Here is a 15,399-nt window from a genome sequence, read left to right as displayed (position 1 = left end):
CGAGAGAGAGAGAGAAAGCAGGAGAAAGAATCTCAAGCAGGCTTTGTGTTGTGAGCCAAAATTAGGAGTCGGACACTTAACTGACTGAGCCACCTGGATGCCCCTAGAGGTTTTGTTTTAAACACGTGTGTGTCAGCAGTACGTGATAATAACCTATTTGGTGTTCCTAAGAGTAATGATTGAAAACCCTTTGTAATCTTTTACCTCATTAACCACACCTGTGATGCAAGACTGTAGAGCCACTTAAACCACCTGGAGACATCATTGAATGTAGGAGTTGAATCTACAAACCTAGCTCTATGAAGCTCTATGAAGCTCGTGTCCTTTGTTGAATACCAGTCTTTGAAAGGCCACAAGAAGAAAACTTTGCTCAAGACTATGCCTGTTCTGATATTCACGTTTATCACCACTATGTTCTTAGCTCCAGCACATTTCAGTATTTACAGGTGTTTGTTGTTAAAAGATGTTAATTTATTAATTGCCTACATGCTTAGAGTCCTTATCATCCATTCTTTCACTTAATTACAATTCTGTCATTCCAAGTACTCTTATTTTGGCCCAATACTACTAGCTTTATGAAATGTCAGATACTGTTTTCTAAAACTATCAGAGGTAGAGATTCAGGCTCCCCTGCCTCTGCCGGTCCTTGAATACTGCCCAAATAGAACCATTTTCCTTTGATCTTTCCAGTGGGCTTCTTGGATCTGTTTTCTTCTGGCTTCTGGCAGTCATTTCCCACCTGGGATTCTGTCCTCTCTGCCTTGCTGCTAAATGAGTAACAGTTTCAGAGCTTCCACTCCAGTACATCTAACTTCTCTCCAGTCCTAAAATAAGTGCCCTAGGGAATTTTGTGCCAGAAATTACAGGGGAAGAGATGAGTCAAAAATAAACCGAGGGGGAACTGTATACTTCAAAATGGTTAAGATGGTAAATTTTATGTGTATTTTACCTCAATAAATTTTTTTAATAAATAAACCAAGGGGAAATTTGAAGTGACATCCAGTGATATTCATTGAAATATTAATACTGAATTAAAATGCAACCTTAGAAGTGATATTAAGTATTTTAAGTTATATTAGGTATATTTAGAAACTGAAGCCTACAAAGATTAAGTGATTTGCATAAGAGCTGAGAATAGAGCCCAGCATTTTCAGCGTTAGTCCGTGTCTTTTCGGAGCTCTCTTCTTTAATTACTCCCTTGACCTAGGAGTTAGCCATAATTAACGCCTGTGTCAATTTTATCTTCCTTGGAACTGAATCATACTTTGTTCTTCAGAACTGTGTCCAACCAGTTGTCCCCCTTTCGCAGTAGTTAACCTTGAAATTGGAGGCAGTGGGTAAGTTTAGGTGCTGGGTAAACTGGCTTAGAAAAAGTGATCAAGTGACCTCCCTCTGAAAAGAAACCAGACTAGTCTTTTTACATCATCCTACATAATAGAGGCAACAATCAATATAGTTTACATGAGCACTTACCCAGTTATTCAAGGCCAATAATAAGGTTGTTTAATACCTGAAGATGTCATCCAGATGTACAAAAATAATAATAAGTGTATGTTTAATAAAGAACACAAAATATCACATAAATTGTTAAAAACATTCAAAAGATTTCTTTGTGAAAGTGCACTTCATTTTATAGCTGAGCAAACCTCTCTTTTCTAATATTGGAAATTTTATCACTCTAATTCTGCTGCAGTAACGTTACATGACAACTCTACAGTTCGGTGTTCTACATCAACAAGTTTTTTTTGTTTTTTTGTTTTTTTGTTTTTTTGTTTTTTTTTTTTAAGTAAACTTCACACCACACTTGGGCTCAAGAGTCACATGCTCTACTGATTGAGCCAGCCAGGCACCCAGCAAATATTTTATTATCTGTGGGTCAACTGGGGTGGCTCTGTTTCAGACTGTAGGTTGAGTTCAGATCTGTTCCACGCGTCTCTCATTCTGGGGCTTGTCATGGGAGATCTCAACAAGAGATCAAGTCAAACTACACATACTCCCCATGAGCAAGACCAAAAACAATAGGGTAAGGATATACCTCAGCTCTGCTACTGGGAGGCATTGCAGAGTCAAACAACAGAGGGTATGGATAGATGATCCTGTTGCGGGGCGGAGGGAGTAAAGGAATGGGAACAAAAAGCTACAGAAACATTTCAACCTTGTAATGTCAGTTACCGAATCAACTGTCCTCTTTGATCTCTGTATAGTTGAACAGACGACTGGGGTCTTACTTTTTTCCAATTAACCCTTCCCTTTGACTGTTACTCTTTCTCCCCTATGACAAGTGACTTCACAGTATCATTATTACTTACTGGGTGGGAGGGACCCCAAGAAACGTCAGTCAAGCCACTGGCTGATAAATTAACAGGCTTTTCCGAACTTGCTTACCCAGGAAACTTGATTTGCTCTTTAACTTAATTGCAAAAGCTTCATTGACATAATTATTCTTACTTTGTATAGCTTAATCTACATTCTTGAGTTCTCTATGCCCATTTTTTTTAACCTCTTGCCTTTTTTTTTTGTATTTGAGTACAATTGACCTACAATGTTACATTAATTTCAGGTGTGCCACAATGATTCAACATGTCTATACACTATATTATGCTCACCATAAATGTAGCTACCATCTGTCACCATGCAGTGCTATTACAATCTCATTGATTATATTCTCTATGCTGTACCTTTTATTCCTTTGACTTATTCCACAACTGGAAGCCTCTATCTCCCACCCGCCTTCACCCATTTTACCTGTCTCCCCACTTCCCTCCCTCTACATCTGTGCCTTTTTCTGAATTAACCAATTCTTCCTAGCTTCATTGTTTTCCACTGTCATTCTTCTGAAGAACTTAATGAAAAGAGAAATATATCTGCTCTTGGATTTATGAATGAATGATGACAATGTCTTAATTCTCAAATGTTTGCTAAAAGTATATCGTTAGAGGGCATATATGTATAGAAATCAAAATATTAAAATTAACAGATATGTTTCCTTCATCATCATGTTATTCTCCAAATTTGGCATTTCATTCCTAATTCCTAAAAATTGTATGGTTTTGTAAATGATGGTATGTTCTTTGAACTGTATTTCTTTCCTTCTTAAGAAATAATTACATATCAAAGTAGCTATCTGGATGTATTTATCTGTGTAAAAAATGTGTTAGAAGTGTGACCAGATTGCATTTATAAATATTATCATAACACTACCATAAATTGAGTAAATAGCACACAACATCAGTAGTTCAGCTTAGAATGACTCATTTATCAGTCCAGTCATCTTCATTACTAAGAAATAATTCACAACAGACTTTGAGGTCTTGTAGAGATGATAAAAATAGGTGGAATGAAAATACCTGTTTAGGGAATTGTCTGGAATGTTGATTGCCATCATATGACATCATCATCTGGTAGTATTAAATTTGACTCTGGCCACTTTTCTAGGCTATTCAGTTGACATAATTTTTTTAAATTACTACCTAAAAAACAGTTCTAGGACAGTTAATGAAATGTTACTGCATACATTGAAATCAGTAAGAAAACCCAGCTATCATTCTGAAATTATATTAACAAGAGTTTATGTTTCAGACAGTATCTCATCTTATGTCTGTAAACCAGTATTGCCTCATGACATCTTCCTATTCTTGTCTTGAAGGGCTGATTAACGTTTTTTAGTATTTAACCTAATTTTCTTACGTGTACTGTGAACCTGTTCACATTAGGGACTGAATTTTATTTTCATGTGGCTGGCGTATCAGCTAGCAATCAGGACCATTCCCATAGCAGTGCTTAAATTTTTTGTGTAAATTTTCGCTCAGTGGAACTTAAAGTTTATTAACATAGAGTTCACAGTTTCCGATTATTTTCCAGTGCTTTTCAAATGTAAATTAGATCGGGTCCCTCACCTACTTAAAATCATTCAGTGGTTTCCCAGTATTGTAAAATAGACTCTTGGTCCTTGGGCTTCTAAATTCTCGCAGAGCATGACTTCCACTTGTCAGTCCACCGTTGGCCTTCCCCCCTTCCTGGCTCTTCTGCTTTAGCCTCATTGGTGGCCTTTTGGCTTCATGGGTGTGCTCCAGCTGTTCTTTGAGTGCTTTTCTCCCCAGTTGAAATAATACCTTCTCATAAAGGCGTCTCCAGGTCACCTGTCTACAGTGGCCTACCCCAGATACTTTCCAGCTGATCACCTTATTTCCCTGCAATGTATTATGCTGTGGAATTATCATTTTTATGTGTCTACTTACTTATTATTGTCTCTTCCCCCCAAACAGAAGTTTCAGGAGGGCAAAGGTTGAGCATAGTGGCTGACACAAAGAAGTCACTCAGATACTTGTTGAATGAATAAGTAAAAGGATGTCTGTTAACACTTGAAACTCACCATAAATATAAGCATTCTTCCTTAATTTGATTAAGGAAGGGAGAGAGAGCGTTGTGTTTCGATGCTGACCTGAAGAGAATCAGTATTGTTGAAGGCCCACATAGTTGTATCCTACTGTGCTCATTATTCTTTTCTAACTAATTTTATTCTGATTCATAACTGAATGATGTGTGTGTATGCTTTTAAAGATCTGTACAGGACTTCAGAAAGTGTACTAAAAATCATGTTCTTTCTACATGCTTATTTCTACAGCTCTTCTTGTTTGATTTGCCCTATTAAATATATGAAAATTGCAAATGCAAGTTTTCTCTAATGCATATTTCATGTTGTAACTACTAGACTTTTATTGGACACTGCAGACAGCATACTTTCATGCCACAGGATAAAGAAATTGCTGTGTGTGGACTGAAGCCAATAGGATAGATGTGGAAAGAAAACATTTCTAACAGGTTTTTTGCCATTAAGTTAGAATTCACGTGTGGAGCAGTTTAAGGTATAAGCTTTCCACAAAGAACAAAACTTGAAGTTTGTTACTAAGAACTCTTGAGTCGCCCAAGGCTTAAATAGTTTGTCTAAGGTCATACAGCGGTTAGAAGTAAACAGCATTCAAAATCAGGCTTCTCTGACTCTAGAACTTATTTCTGGTATTTTTTGCAATCTCTGTAGGTCCAAGGAAACGAGATATTTATTTTATTTATATATTTCATTAAAGGTATGAAAAATTTGTTTAAGTCCTCTGTCTGATATCCATTACTGTCATCAGTATTGCAACCTATTTGGCTTCTCTGTGGGGGTTATAAACGATTTTAGAGAAGTTTGATATATTTGCTTTTAATTTTTGCTGAAAAGTTGAACATGTAGGTACAGAAGTCAATTGTCAGTAATCTTTAAAATTGTAAACTGTGTTTACACAGTTGACTTTTCAGAAGACTGTGGTTTGCTTCAGTAGTTCCACTAGGTTTGAAGAACTGATTCAGTCTAACAGATGCAAACAGTCTAATGTAGGGAAATTGCTGAAAGCACAACTAAATTGCCAGAGTATATATCACAAGCAACAATTTCCTTTAATTTTTGTCAAACACACAATTTGAAATGATTGTGTACTTAAAAAAGCAAACACAAAAGCAAAATGTTTAACAATCTTCAGTTTCGTATTCTATTCATAAGTTGTCTCAAGGTTAAAAGTTTAATGTAATTTTAATATTAGAAGTAATATTGTAATCTAATATTTAACATTAGTATAGCGCATGTCATCCTAATTCAATATAGACCATATACCTAGTCCATTTTCTATCAGTGTTTACAATGTAAGGTGGTACATATGTTAATGTGTTAAAACCTTTTTCAGGTTTTTATTTTATTTTTTGTGTCTTCCTTTCTTAGTTACATTTTATCCAAGAGTTATTGGTTAGAACAAGCACAACCTAAGTTGACAAAGATCAGAGTCCTGATCTCCGGTGAGATAGAGTTTTATTTTACAATGACATTTTGTACTAATTAGAGGCAAGACATGTTAGAGAAAAAGATGAGGATAATTTGGATATGGGGATTGAAAATAATGAATCTTCAAAACATTTTGAAGGAAACAAATAACCAGTTCTGATTATGTTATTGGAGTGTCAGGGTTCATAGTGGTCATATTCCTGAAAACAAGTTTTCTCTTCAAAGTTAGTAAAAAGAAATGTGAATTCTTTGCAGATTTATGGGTTTGAAACCACTGACCAGGATTTAATTATCTGAGGTGGGTTGTTTTTTTAAGGCTAGTTAAACCAAAAATATTAAATTGTCATCAGCCCTTTTACTTCCAGATTATAAATCAGTGAAATTACAAATTAAGTCCTGTTAATATAACATTATATATTTAATTGCATAGCTTATCAATCTTTTTGGACTATTACTCAGATCCAGCTTTAAGGAATCCTAATAATTTCTGACTGAAGAATTTTAAGCTTAAAGGTAGTAATCAAAAGATTCAGACATCCCCGAGATTTAAGGAAACTCAACTGGCTGGGTTTCTTCACCTTGATAAGATGCTGGGAAAGCTACCCCTTGTTCCTGGGGGAAGAGATGGGATGGGATGCCAGTCGGTGGCGGGGGGGGAGGGGGGGGGAGAGTTGGTGGATGGTGGTACTGTTGTGGGGGGTGGTGATAGTTACAGTGACTTAGAAGGGTGGTAATGAAATTCATAAAAAGAAAGATGAGCTCAGTCATAATAACACTGCAGTAACAAAGAAAATCTATGTAGATACACAATTGAGTAATTGTTGAAAGGTCAGATGTGCTTGGCAAATCTGGAGGTGATTTTTATAAAAATTCTAATCGATAAATGAAATCCCCCAAGGCAGAGTTCTTAATCTTAATTAAACTTGAGATTTTATAGACCCCCCCCCTTGAAAATGCATACAGAATTGTATATGTATATTTTATGTCAGTATAATTTTTATTAGTTTCTCAGTAGGATCTATGAGCAGAAGGTCTCATGCCAGAATGTTAAGACATACCTTTGGGGCGCCTGGGTGGCTCAGTTGGTTAAGCGTCCGACTTCAGCTCAGGTCACGATCTCGCGGTCCGTGAGTTCGAGCCCCGCATCGGGCTCTGGGTTGATGGCTCAGAGCCTGGAGCCTGCTTCCGATTCTGTGTCTCCCTCTCTCTCTGCCCCTCCCCTGTTCATGCTCTGTCTCTCTCTGTCTCAAAAATAAATAAACGTTAAAAAAAAAAAATTAAAAAAAAAAAAAAAGACATACCTTTGCTGGAGTGACTAAAGAGGTACCCTTGAGATTGGCACCAAGTGAGAAGAGTGTGAAAGGGAACTAACATTATCCAACTAAAGAATAAGGCAGTTCAAAGGTGATCTGCAAGGAGGGGATAGTTTAGATTAATTCTGTGAGGAACAGTGTACAGAAAAAGGCAAAGGGCCAGAATTAGACTGTGATAGTTATATGTGGTTAGAAGAGAAAAGTCAATTAGCGAAAGAAATGGAGAAAAACTATAAACAGAAAATCAATGTTTATTTTGGAAACCAGTTAAGTGTAAAATATAATTGAAAGGTCATAAAAGATGAGAACTGAGGAAAGGTAATTGGCTTTGGCCTAGAGAAGTTGCTGGTGACTTTAAACCTATGTCAGTAGAGTGGGAAACAAATCCTAATACAAGGGGCTTTCAGGTAGCTAGTAGTTGGGAAAGGAAGGTAGCCTTAGTCAACCCCTGATAACATAACAATACAATAACAACAACAGTAGCAATCATAGCTGATATAATAGCAGCTAACATTATTGAACCTGTGTGTGCCAGGCACCATGAAGAGGGTTTTTTCTTTTTTAAATTGCTTTTTTCATGTAATCTTCACATGACCTTGTGAGGTGTTCTATTCTATTATTGTTATCCCCATTTTGGGATTAGCAAATGGAGGTGGAGGTGGGGAGTTAAGTAACTCAAGGTCACATAGCAAATGTGAAGACAGAATTTGAACTGAAGCAGCCTGACTCATGAGCCTTCATTCTTAGCACTGTATTGGTAAATACTAGAAGTACCTGCATTGATGTAAAAGGAATATGGAAGATGTGTGTACTGCTATAAAAAGAAAAAGGATAAATGTTTTTGTGTAAAAAGTGGGGAGAATATTTGCACATAACAAGTGAAACAGAAAGAGTAAACAAAAATTAATAAAAATAGTTACCTTTAGGCAGAGGAAGGGAGGGAACAGAATGGAAACAAGACTTCTTGGACTGTATCTTATTGTATCATTTTAAATATCAGGTGAGTGTTTTTACATGTTCAAAAATAAACGGAGAAATGTACCACAAAGAGATAGCTTTTCAAATAACTTTAATTTTTTTTTTTTACGTTTATTTATTTTTGAGACAGAGAGAGACAGAGCATGAACGGGGGAGGGGCAGAGAGAGAGGGAGACACAGAATCAGAAGCAGGCTCCAGGCTTTGAGCCATCAGCCCAGAGCCCGACGCGGGGCTCGAACTCACGGACCGTGAGATAGTGACCTGAGCTGAAGTCGGACGCTTAACCGACTGAGCCACCCAGGCGCCCCTCAAATAACTTTAAAACATAGTAGTTGGACTATGCATCCTTAGGACAATATAATCTCAAGATAAAAAGAAATGCAAAGAAATTTGAACGTGTAAATTTTATCCATTAACTTTATTGTTAGTAGCTGTTTTGAGATTATTTCATGTATAATATAGGATAAAACAAGTAATTAATGTTAAGAGACAGGATCTTTTTGGGCACCTGGGTGGCTCAGTTGGTTGAGCGACTGACTCTTGATTTTGGCTCAGATTGTGACCCCAGGATTGTGGGATTGAGCCCTGTGTTGGACTCTGCATTGAGCATGGATCCTGCTTAAGATTTTTTGTCTCTCTCCCTCTGCCTCTCTTGAGCCCTGCTTGTGCTTGCTCTAAAACTTAAAAAAAAAAAAAAAAAAAAAAAAAAAAATCTTATAAAGAAATAGGATCTTTTATATAAGAAAAGAAGAAATATACATATAAAAATCAAAGACAAGTAATTCCTATAATGGTAAATTTGAAATGAAGTCATTTTTTTTTTTTTTTTTATTTAAAAGTGTTTATTTTTAGTTCCGTCCCTGAAAAGTTTTAGAAATGATGCCAACCCTGCCATAAAAAGCATCCTGAGCACCCAGGTACTATTCCCCAGTAAAAAGAACCAAGGCTTCTTGGAAAAATGACTGATTCCAGGTTTGGGGCAGGAACTGTTCCAGTTATGCATGAGATGTTTTTATTATGCCAGAAAGTAACAAAGGCAATGAACATTTCTGTGGTCATGTTAACAAAACAAAACAGCGTTCTCACTAGTCAAAGATGAAAAAATTGAGCATCGAAAAGAATAATACTTGGGGCACCTGGGTTGCTCAGTCGGTTGAGCGTCCCACTTTGGCTCAGGTCAAGATCTTGTGGTTTATGAGTTTGAGCCCCATGTCGGGCTCTGTGCTGACGGCTCGGAGCTTGGAGCCTGCTTCAGATTCTCTGTCTCCTTCTCTCTCTGCCCCTTCCCTGCTCATGCTCTGTCTCTATCTCTAAAAAATAAATAAACATTTTTAAAAAATTAAAAAAAGAATAATACTGTAGTTAATTGAAACAAATTGAGTATATAAAAGTAAAAAAAAAAAAAAGGAATCCATGCACCATTATAATACTTAAGAGAATCATAAAATAGAAGAAGAAAAAATTAAAAACAAACAGACCTACGAATCTTAATAGTTATCATTGGAGGTAGCTAGTGTGCCAACCCCTTACTCTGGAAATTGGTACTTAAGGAGGAAGAATTAAGCATTCATCCCTCCTGACCTATTTTATAGTTCAGGATAACTAAATAGCCCTAGTTGACAACAGAGGAATTTCATTTAATAGATGTGGCAGGAATGAAGTAATTAGAAAAATCACAGTTTTGCAACCCCTAATGAAGTAACTGGTTCAGGTTCAAACACCAGTGAATACTAAAATTAGTTTTGCGGTTCTCAAAGTACAGCCCCCGTTCCGGTATCTTAGGCATCATCTGGTACTTCTGAAAAATACACAAATTCTTGGGCCCTTTCCAGCATCTACTGTATCAGAGACTCTAGAGATAGATCCTAGTGATCTGGCTTAACAAGCCTTCTAAGGGTTCTCACGTACCCTGGAGCTTATGAACCATATTAGGAAAAAGAGGGTTGAGACTCTAATTGAAGGATCAAGCAGCCACTCCCAGAATGCAGCGATCAGGCTTAGCACTCCTAAAAGCAGAATCAGATGTTATATTCCTCCAAGTTGATGCACCTATGACATATTCTTGCCATGCTCCAAAAAAATTAAACCTGAATCTATTCTGTTCTTTGAACTTGAATTCCAAATTATAGGAAATACAGGAGATAGAAGAATAAGTTAAGCAATATCATGAGGAAGCAAAAGACAAATCCAGAATGTAGGATGACTGACCTAGTTTCTTTAGCAAGTGAGTGGCATAGGAAAATGGGGGGTGGGGGTAGGAAGACTGTTCCAGAAAAAAAGGATTCCAAAGACAAAATAAGCAAATGCAGAATGTACATCTTTTTTGGATCCTGATTCCAGTAAGCCAACTGAGGAGATTCAGACTGTGAATTAGATGATATTAAGGATTGTTAATTTTGTTAGGTGTGGTGATAGTATTATGGTTATGTAAGAAAATGTATTTTTTAGAGATACATACAAAAGTATTTAAGGTGAAACAAAATGATGCCAAGATTTGCTTTAGGTTACTATGGGGACAAAAAAAAAAAAAAAAAAGATGAAGCAAGTATGCAAAATGTTGATAACTTATAAGTCTGGGGGATTCATTATACTATTTACTTTCACATATGTTTGAAATTTTCATAATAAAAAATAGAAAATTTAAAAAGAAATCTACAAAAATATTTATTAGGTTCTATTTATTCCTGTGCTAGCCTTTATCACAGTGTATTATAATTGCCTATTTACTTGTCTATACCAATATTTCTCAAACTATCAGTATTGAGAGACCAGTTTTTTAATTATCCAATTTGTCACAGACCATGATTTTTGTAAAATATGATAAAAATCAATTAGCGGGGCCCCTGGGTGGCTCAGTCGGTTAAGCGTCCGACTTCGGCTCAGGTCATGATCTCGCGGTTGGTGAGTTCAAGCCCCGCGTCGGGCTCTGTGCTGACAGTTCAGAGCCTGGAGTCTGTTTCAGACTCTGTGTCTCCCTCTCTCTCTGCCCCTCCCCCGTTCATGCTCTGTCTCTCTCTGTCTCAAAAATAAATAAACGTTAAAAAAAAAATTTTTTTTTAAATCAATTACCATAAAAGCAAAATGGGAGAAAGGATATACAAAATATAACTGTAAAAAGTTTTATTGTTAAAGTCAACATAGAAAGTTAATTTCACTTAATCAGGACAAATGTAAAATAGAAAAAATAATTTTTTAAACTGTGCCCATTTACCAAAAATACACATATAGGCAATTAGTGTGGAGAATTGCTGTTACACTTAAAATTTTGTTGTGTAACTGGGGTGCCTGGATAGCTCTGTCGATGAAGCATCTGACTTCAGCTCAGGTCATGATCTCACAGTTTGTGAGTTCAAGCCCAGGCTCTGTGCTGATAGCTCAGAGCCTGGAGTTCTGTGTCTCCCTCTCTCTCTGCCCCTCCACCGTCCCTGCTTGCTTGCTCACTCGCACTCTCTCTCTCTCAAAAATAAATGAACATTAAAAAATTTTTTTAATTAAAAAAAACAATTTTGTTCTGTAGCCATAATTAGGTATTAAGTTTTTAATGTAAAACATGTTACCTAGAGGACCATGTGTATTAATTTGAGCTTGGATTGATAACAATGCCCCTCACTGAGGAGGATGAGGTATATACCTAAACTAATATTATTTCAGCCACAGGTTTATACCTCTGTTACATCTGTTACTGATTTCTCAGCAGAAGGTACAGTTTTCAGTTTTCACTACAGAAATCATACAGAATAAGGAAGGTCATAGATATGATGTAATACTTGCTGAGATTTTCACTTACAGGGTGAACATACCAACCTCTTTAAACAGGAAGTCTCTTCATCTCTGGAAAATGGGTGTTGTCATTTTTCTCACAGTGTGTTACAGATTTATTGACCTGTGAAGATTCTGGCTTTACATGGTGATTTTAGGTTCAGGTAGACTATACCTGCCCCTCTCCCCCCAGACTGTCCCTTTCCTGCCTGGCTTCAAAGCTTTTCTTCCCCTTTTGGCCATGGTAGTATTAATTTGAACTGATCACTTCTAAAAATAGTCAGTACTCTAGATTTGTGTTTCCCAGGACTCATTTTTTTTTTAATTTTTTTTTAATGTTTATTTATTTTTGAGAGAGACAGAGAAAGAATGTGAGTGGGTTAGGGGCAGAGAGAGAGGGAGACACAGAATCGGAAGCAGGCTCCAGGCTCCGAGCTGTCAGCACAGAGCCCACCGTGGGGCTCGAGCTCACGAGCTGCGAGATCATGACCTGAGCCAAAGTTGGACGCTCAACCGACTGAGCCACCCAGGCACCCCTCCCAGGACTCATTTTGTAATCAATAGTTGGTTGTTGTTATTTTTTCCATACACTTCTCTTTGTTCACATTGGACCTCTTGGGTTTCTCTGTGTTGCCAGAATCACAAACATTTTTTTCCATTAACTCACGTTGACTCAGCATTTTCAACAGAAAGAAATTTTGTCTATCTGAATAAATCATTTATTTATGAAAAAAATTGTCTCTTTAGAGATGCAGTTTAAGTGGCATTTGGTGTGGCATTTCAGGAAAGATAGCGCTAACTAGCCAAAAGATAATCCTACACAGAAGACATGTTGCATTCGCCTCAATCAGTTGTATTTGCCCAAGGGGCCAACCCTTCCTTACGGATTTCCCAGTTCATCCAGCATAGAAATGAGGCTCTGATTTACTCTTATGAGCAGAAAGCACATTGTCCACTTGCCAGTTTACTTAGACATAGTCACTCTGATGACAGTTTGGACATTTTGACTGAAAATTCAACATGTTCTTAAGTGAACCGTTTTTCTCTTTAGAATCACAAACGGCTATTATGCAGGCTCTGTAACGGCAGGAGGGAGATGTGATGAGCTGATCACAGCACATACAGAAGCATGTACGAAATGTCTGTTTCCATTTTTTTTTAAATTTGGGTATAGTTGACACACATTAGTTTCAGGTGTGTAACTTAGTGATTTGACAGGTTTATACATTATGCTGTGTTTACCACAAGTGTAGCTACCGTCTGTCCCATTACATAACTATTTTAGTATCATTGACGGTATTCATTATGCTGTGCCTTTTATTCCTGTGACTTAATCATTCTGCCTATCTTCCTCTCCCCTTCACCCATTCTGCCCAACTCCACACTCCCAACCTCTCTGACAACCATCAGTTTGTTCTCTGCATTTATAGGTCTGATTCTGCTGCCTTTTTTTGGGGGGGGGGGGGGCGGGCTATAGCTGATGTCAGAGAAATTACCGCTTATGCTTACTTTTAGGATTTTTATGGTTTCACGTCTCACATTTAGGTCTGTCTGCTTATATTTAAAGCCTCTAACATGTATAGTACTACGATATTTTTACAACACTAATGATGATGCCACCCATCTATGATCAGACTTTAATCAGCTAAGTATTTTTAAAAACTGTACCTCTGATGTTTTGTGCATAGTATTAAAGCAGTGTGGGGAGTACAGAAGAGAATGATACGGTTCCTACCTCAGAAAGTGTAAATGAAGGTATCTTACTTTCTAACACACAGTGTGTTAGAATTAGGCTGTGTGTGTGTGTGTGTGTGTGTGTGTGTGTGTGTGTGTGTGTATGCACCCAAACATGCACACATGCTGAGATATTTATGGTATATGTGCAGGTAACTAAAGTATGAGACTGTGTTGTAAGTGGTAAGGAGTTCAGACTAGAGGTCATTTCTACTTGAAGTGATGAACTGTTTAAGGGCAAGGTGGCATATGAGCAGGGTTTCGAAAGGATAGTGAGGATTTCATCAGGAGTCTAGTAAAGAAGCTTAATACGGTTTAAAAAAAAAAAAAAAAAAAAAAGAAAGTCAAAGGTTCCAGATCAGCTATTCACTTACCAGTTGTGTGAATTCAGCCAGATTACTTAATCCCTGTGACCTTCAGCTTCCTCACCTATAAGATGAAAATTAGAATAATCCTTATCCTAGAGTGTTTTTAGGAACATTAAGTGACATAAAGTGATATGAACAAGTTTTGTAAACTGTAAAATGCTGTACAAATGTTAGTTTTACAGTAAATATTGAGGATGTCATGACCCAAAGCCATGGAATCTAAGTGTCAGTAAACCACATAGCCTAGAACACAAAATGTATGAAGATGACTGAATGTTGATTTGTCCATATGATTCCTCACTTGGGAAAACAACCTTAAATCTTAGAAAAGCCTTTCAAGATTCATGCTGACCTTCTTCTGCAAAAGTTCATTTTAAAAGACTTAGATTTTCAAGCGAAAATTGAACTAGCTGTAAATGTTTAGTTTTCTTGAGTTAATGTAAACATACGCAGAATTAATTCTCAGGTAAACCGCTTTAGTAGAGATTATAACACTGCACAAATATAGCTAATGTATCTTGCAAAGTGTGTGTGCTTAGAGGACATGGCTATCACGTTTGATTTAGAGGACAAGTCTTGGGTGGATCAGAGGTGCTCCACTGAACAAAACAGGGTGTGAATTATTTAAGCTACTACGTGGGATCCCTGTATCTTATGTTACAGGTGGCTTGTATAGTAACTCCATGAAATGATTATTTAAAAGAAAGATATCCCTTGTCTGATGAGATGTCAGAAAATGGATTCATGGGTGTTTTTTACAGAAATTTCTTTTTTAAATGTGGTTAGGAAAAATATTCAATAAATTTGTAAACAAAGGAGTGGAGGGAGTGCTTAGGGCATAAAACAGCATTGGGAATTATACCGTGAATATCACGTCACTTACATATTGTCTTGTCTTGGGCTCTCTCTCCATTTATATGGATTCCAGTGAAATAAGATTGGAATTACTTTTCTCAAGGCAGAGAACTTGGAAAACAGCATGGTACTTGAACACTCTTACTCATTTGAAAAGCTTTTGAATACATGAAGGGGATTTAAGAGTGCACTTACCTGGATGAGCACTAAGTAATATACGGAATTTTTGAATCACTGTATTGTACACCTGAAACTAATAAAACACTGTATATTAATCACACTGGAATTAAAATAAGTAAAGAGCTGGCTTTTTGAGGAGAAAAAAATCCTAAGTACTGATAGTGGGGATTTTTGTTAGTTTGGTTTTTGGTTTTGGTGACTAATCCTAAAATCTCTGATGTTTTCCAGACTACCTTGCTAATCATGGCCGGTTAAATGAGTCTGAGGCCAGGCGCAAATTCTGGCAAATCCTGTCTGCTGTCGACTATTGTCATGGTCGGAAGATTGTGCACCGTGATCTCAAGGCTGAAAATCTCCTGCTGGATAGCAACATGAACATCAAACTAGCAGGTAGCT

General features: G+C 37.0%; 1 protein-coding gene across 1 annotated transcript in view; it reads left to right on the top strand.

Annotated features, from left to right (window-relative positions):
• Window positions 1-15,399, top strand: part of SIK2 (salt inducible kinase 2) — a 123,121-nt gene that overhangs the window by 66,521 nt on the left and 41,201 nt on the right. The window contains 1 exon segment of the mRNA XM_019469204.2: window positions 15,232-15,393. Coding sequence (XP_019324749.2) covers window positions 15,232-15,393 — 162 coding nt within the window.

The sequence above is a fragment of the Panthera pardus genome, unplaced genomic scaffold, assembly GCF_024362965.1.
Source record: "Panthera pardus isolate Hobbes unplaced genomic scaffold, ASM2436296v1 HiC_scaffold_12, whole genome shotgun sequence".
Lineage (NCBI taxonomy): Eukaryota > Metazoa > Chordata > Mammalia > Carnivora > Felidae > Panthera > Panthera pardus.
The sequence above is the reverse complement of the archived record's forward strand: the minus strand, read 5'-3'. Positions and strand labels throughout refer to the sequence as shown.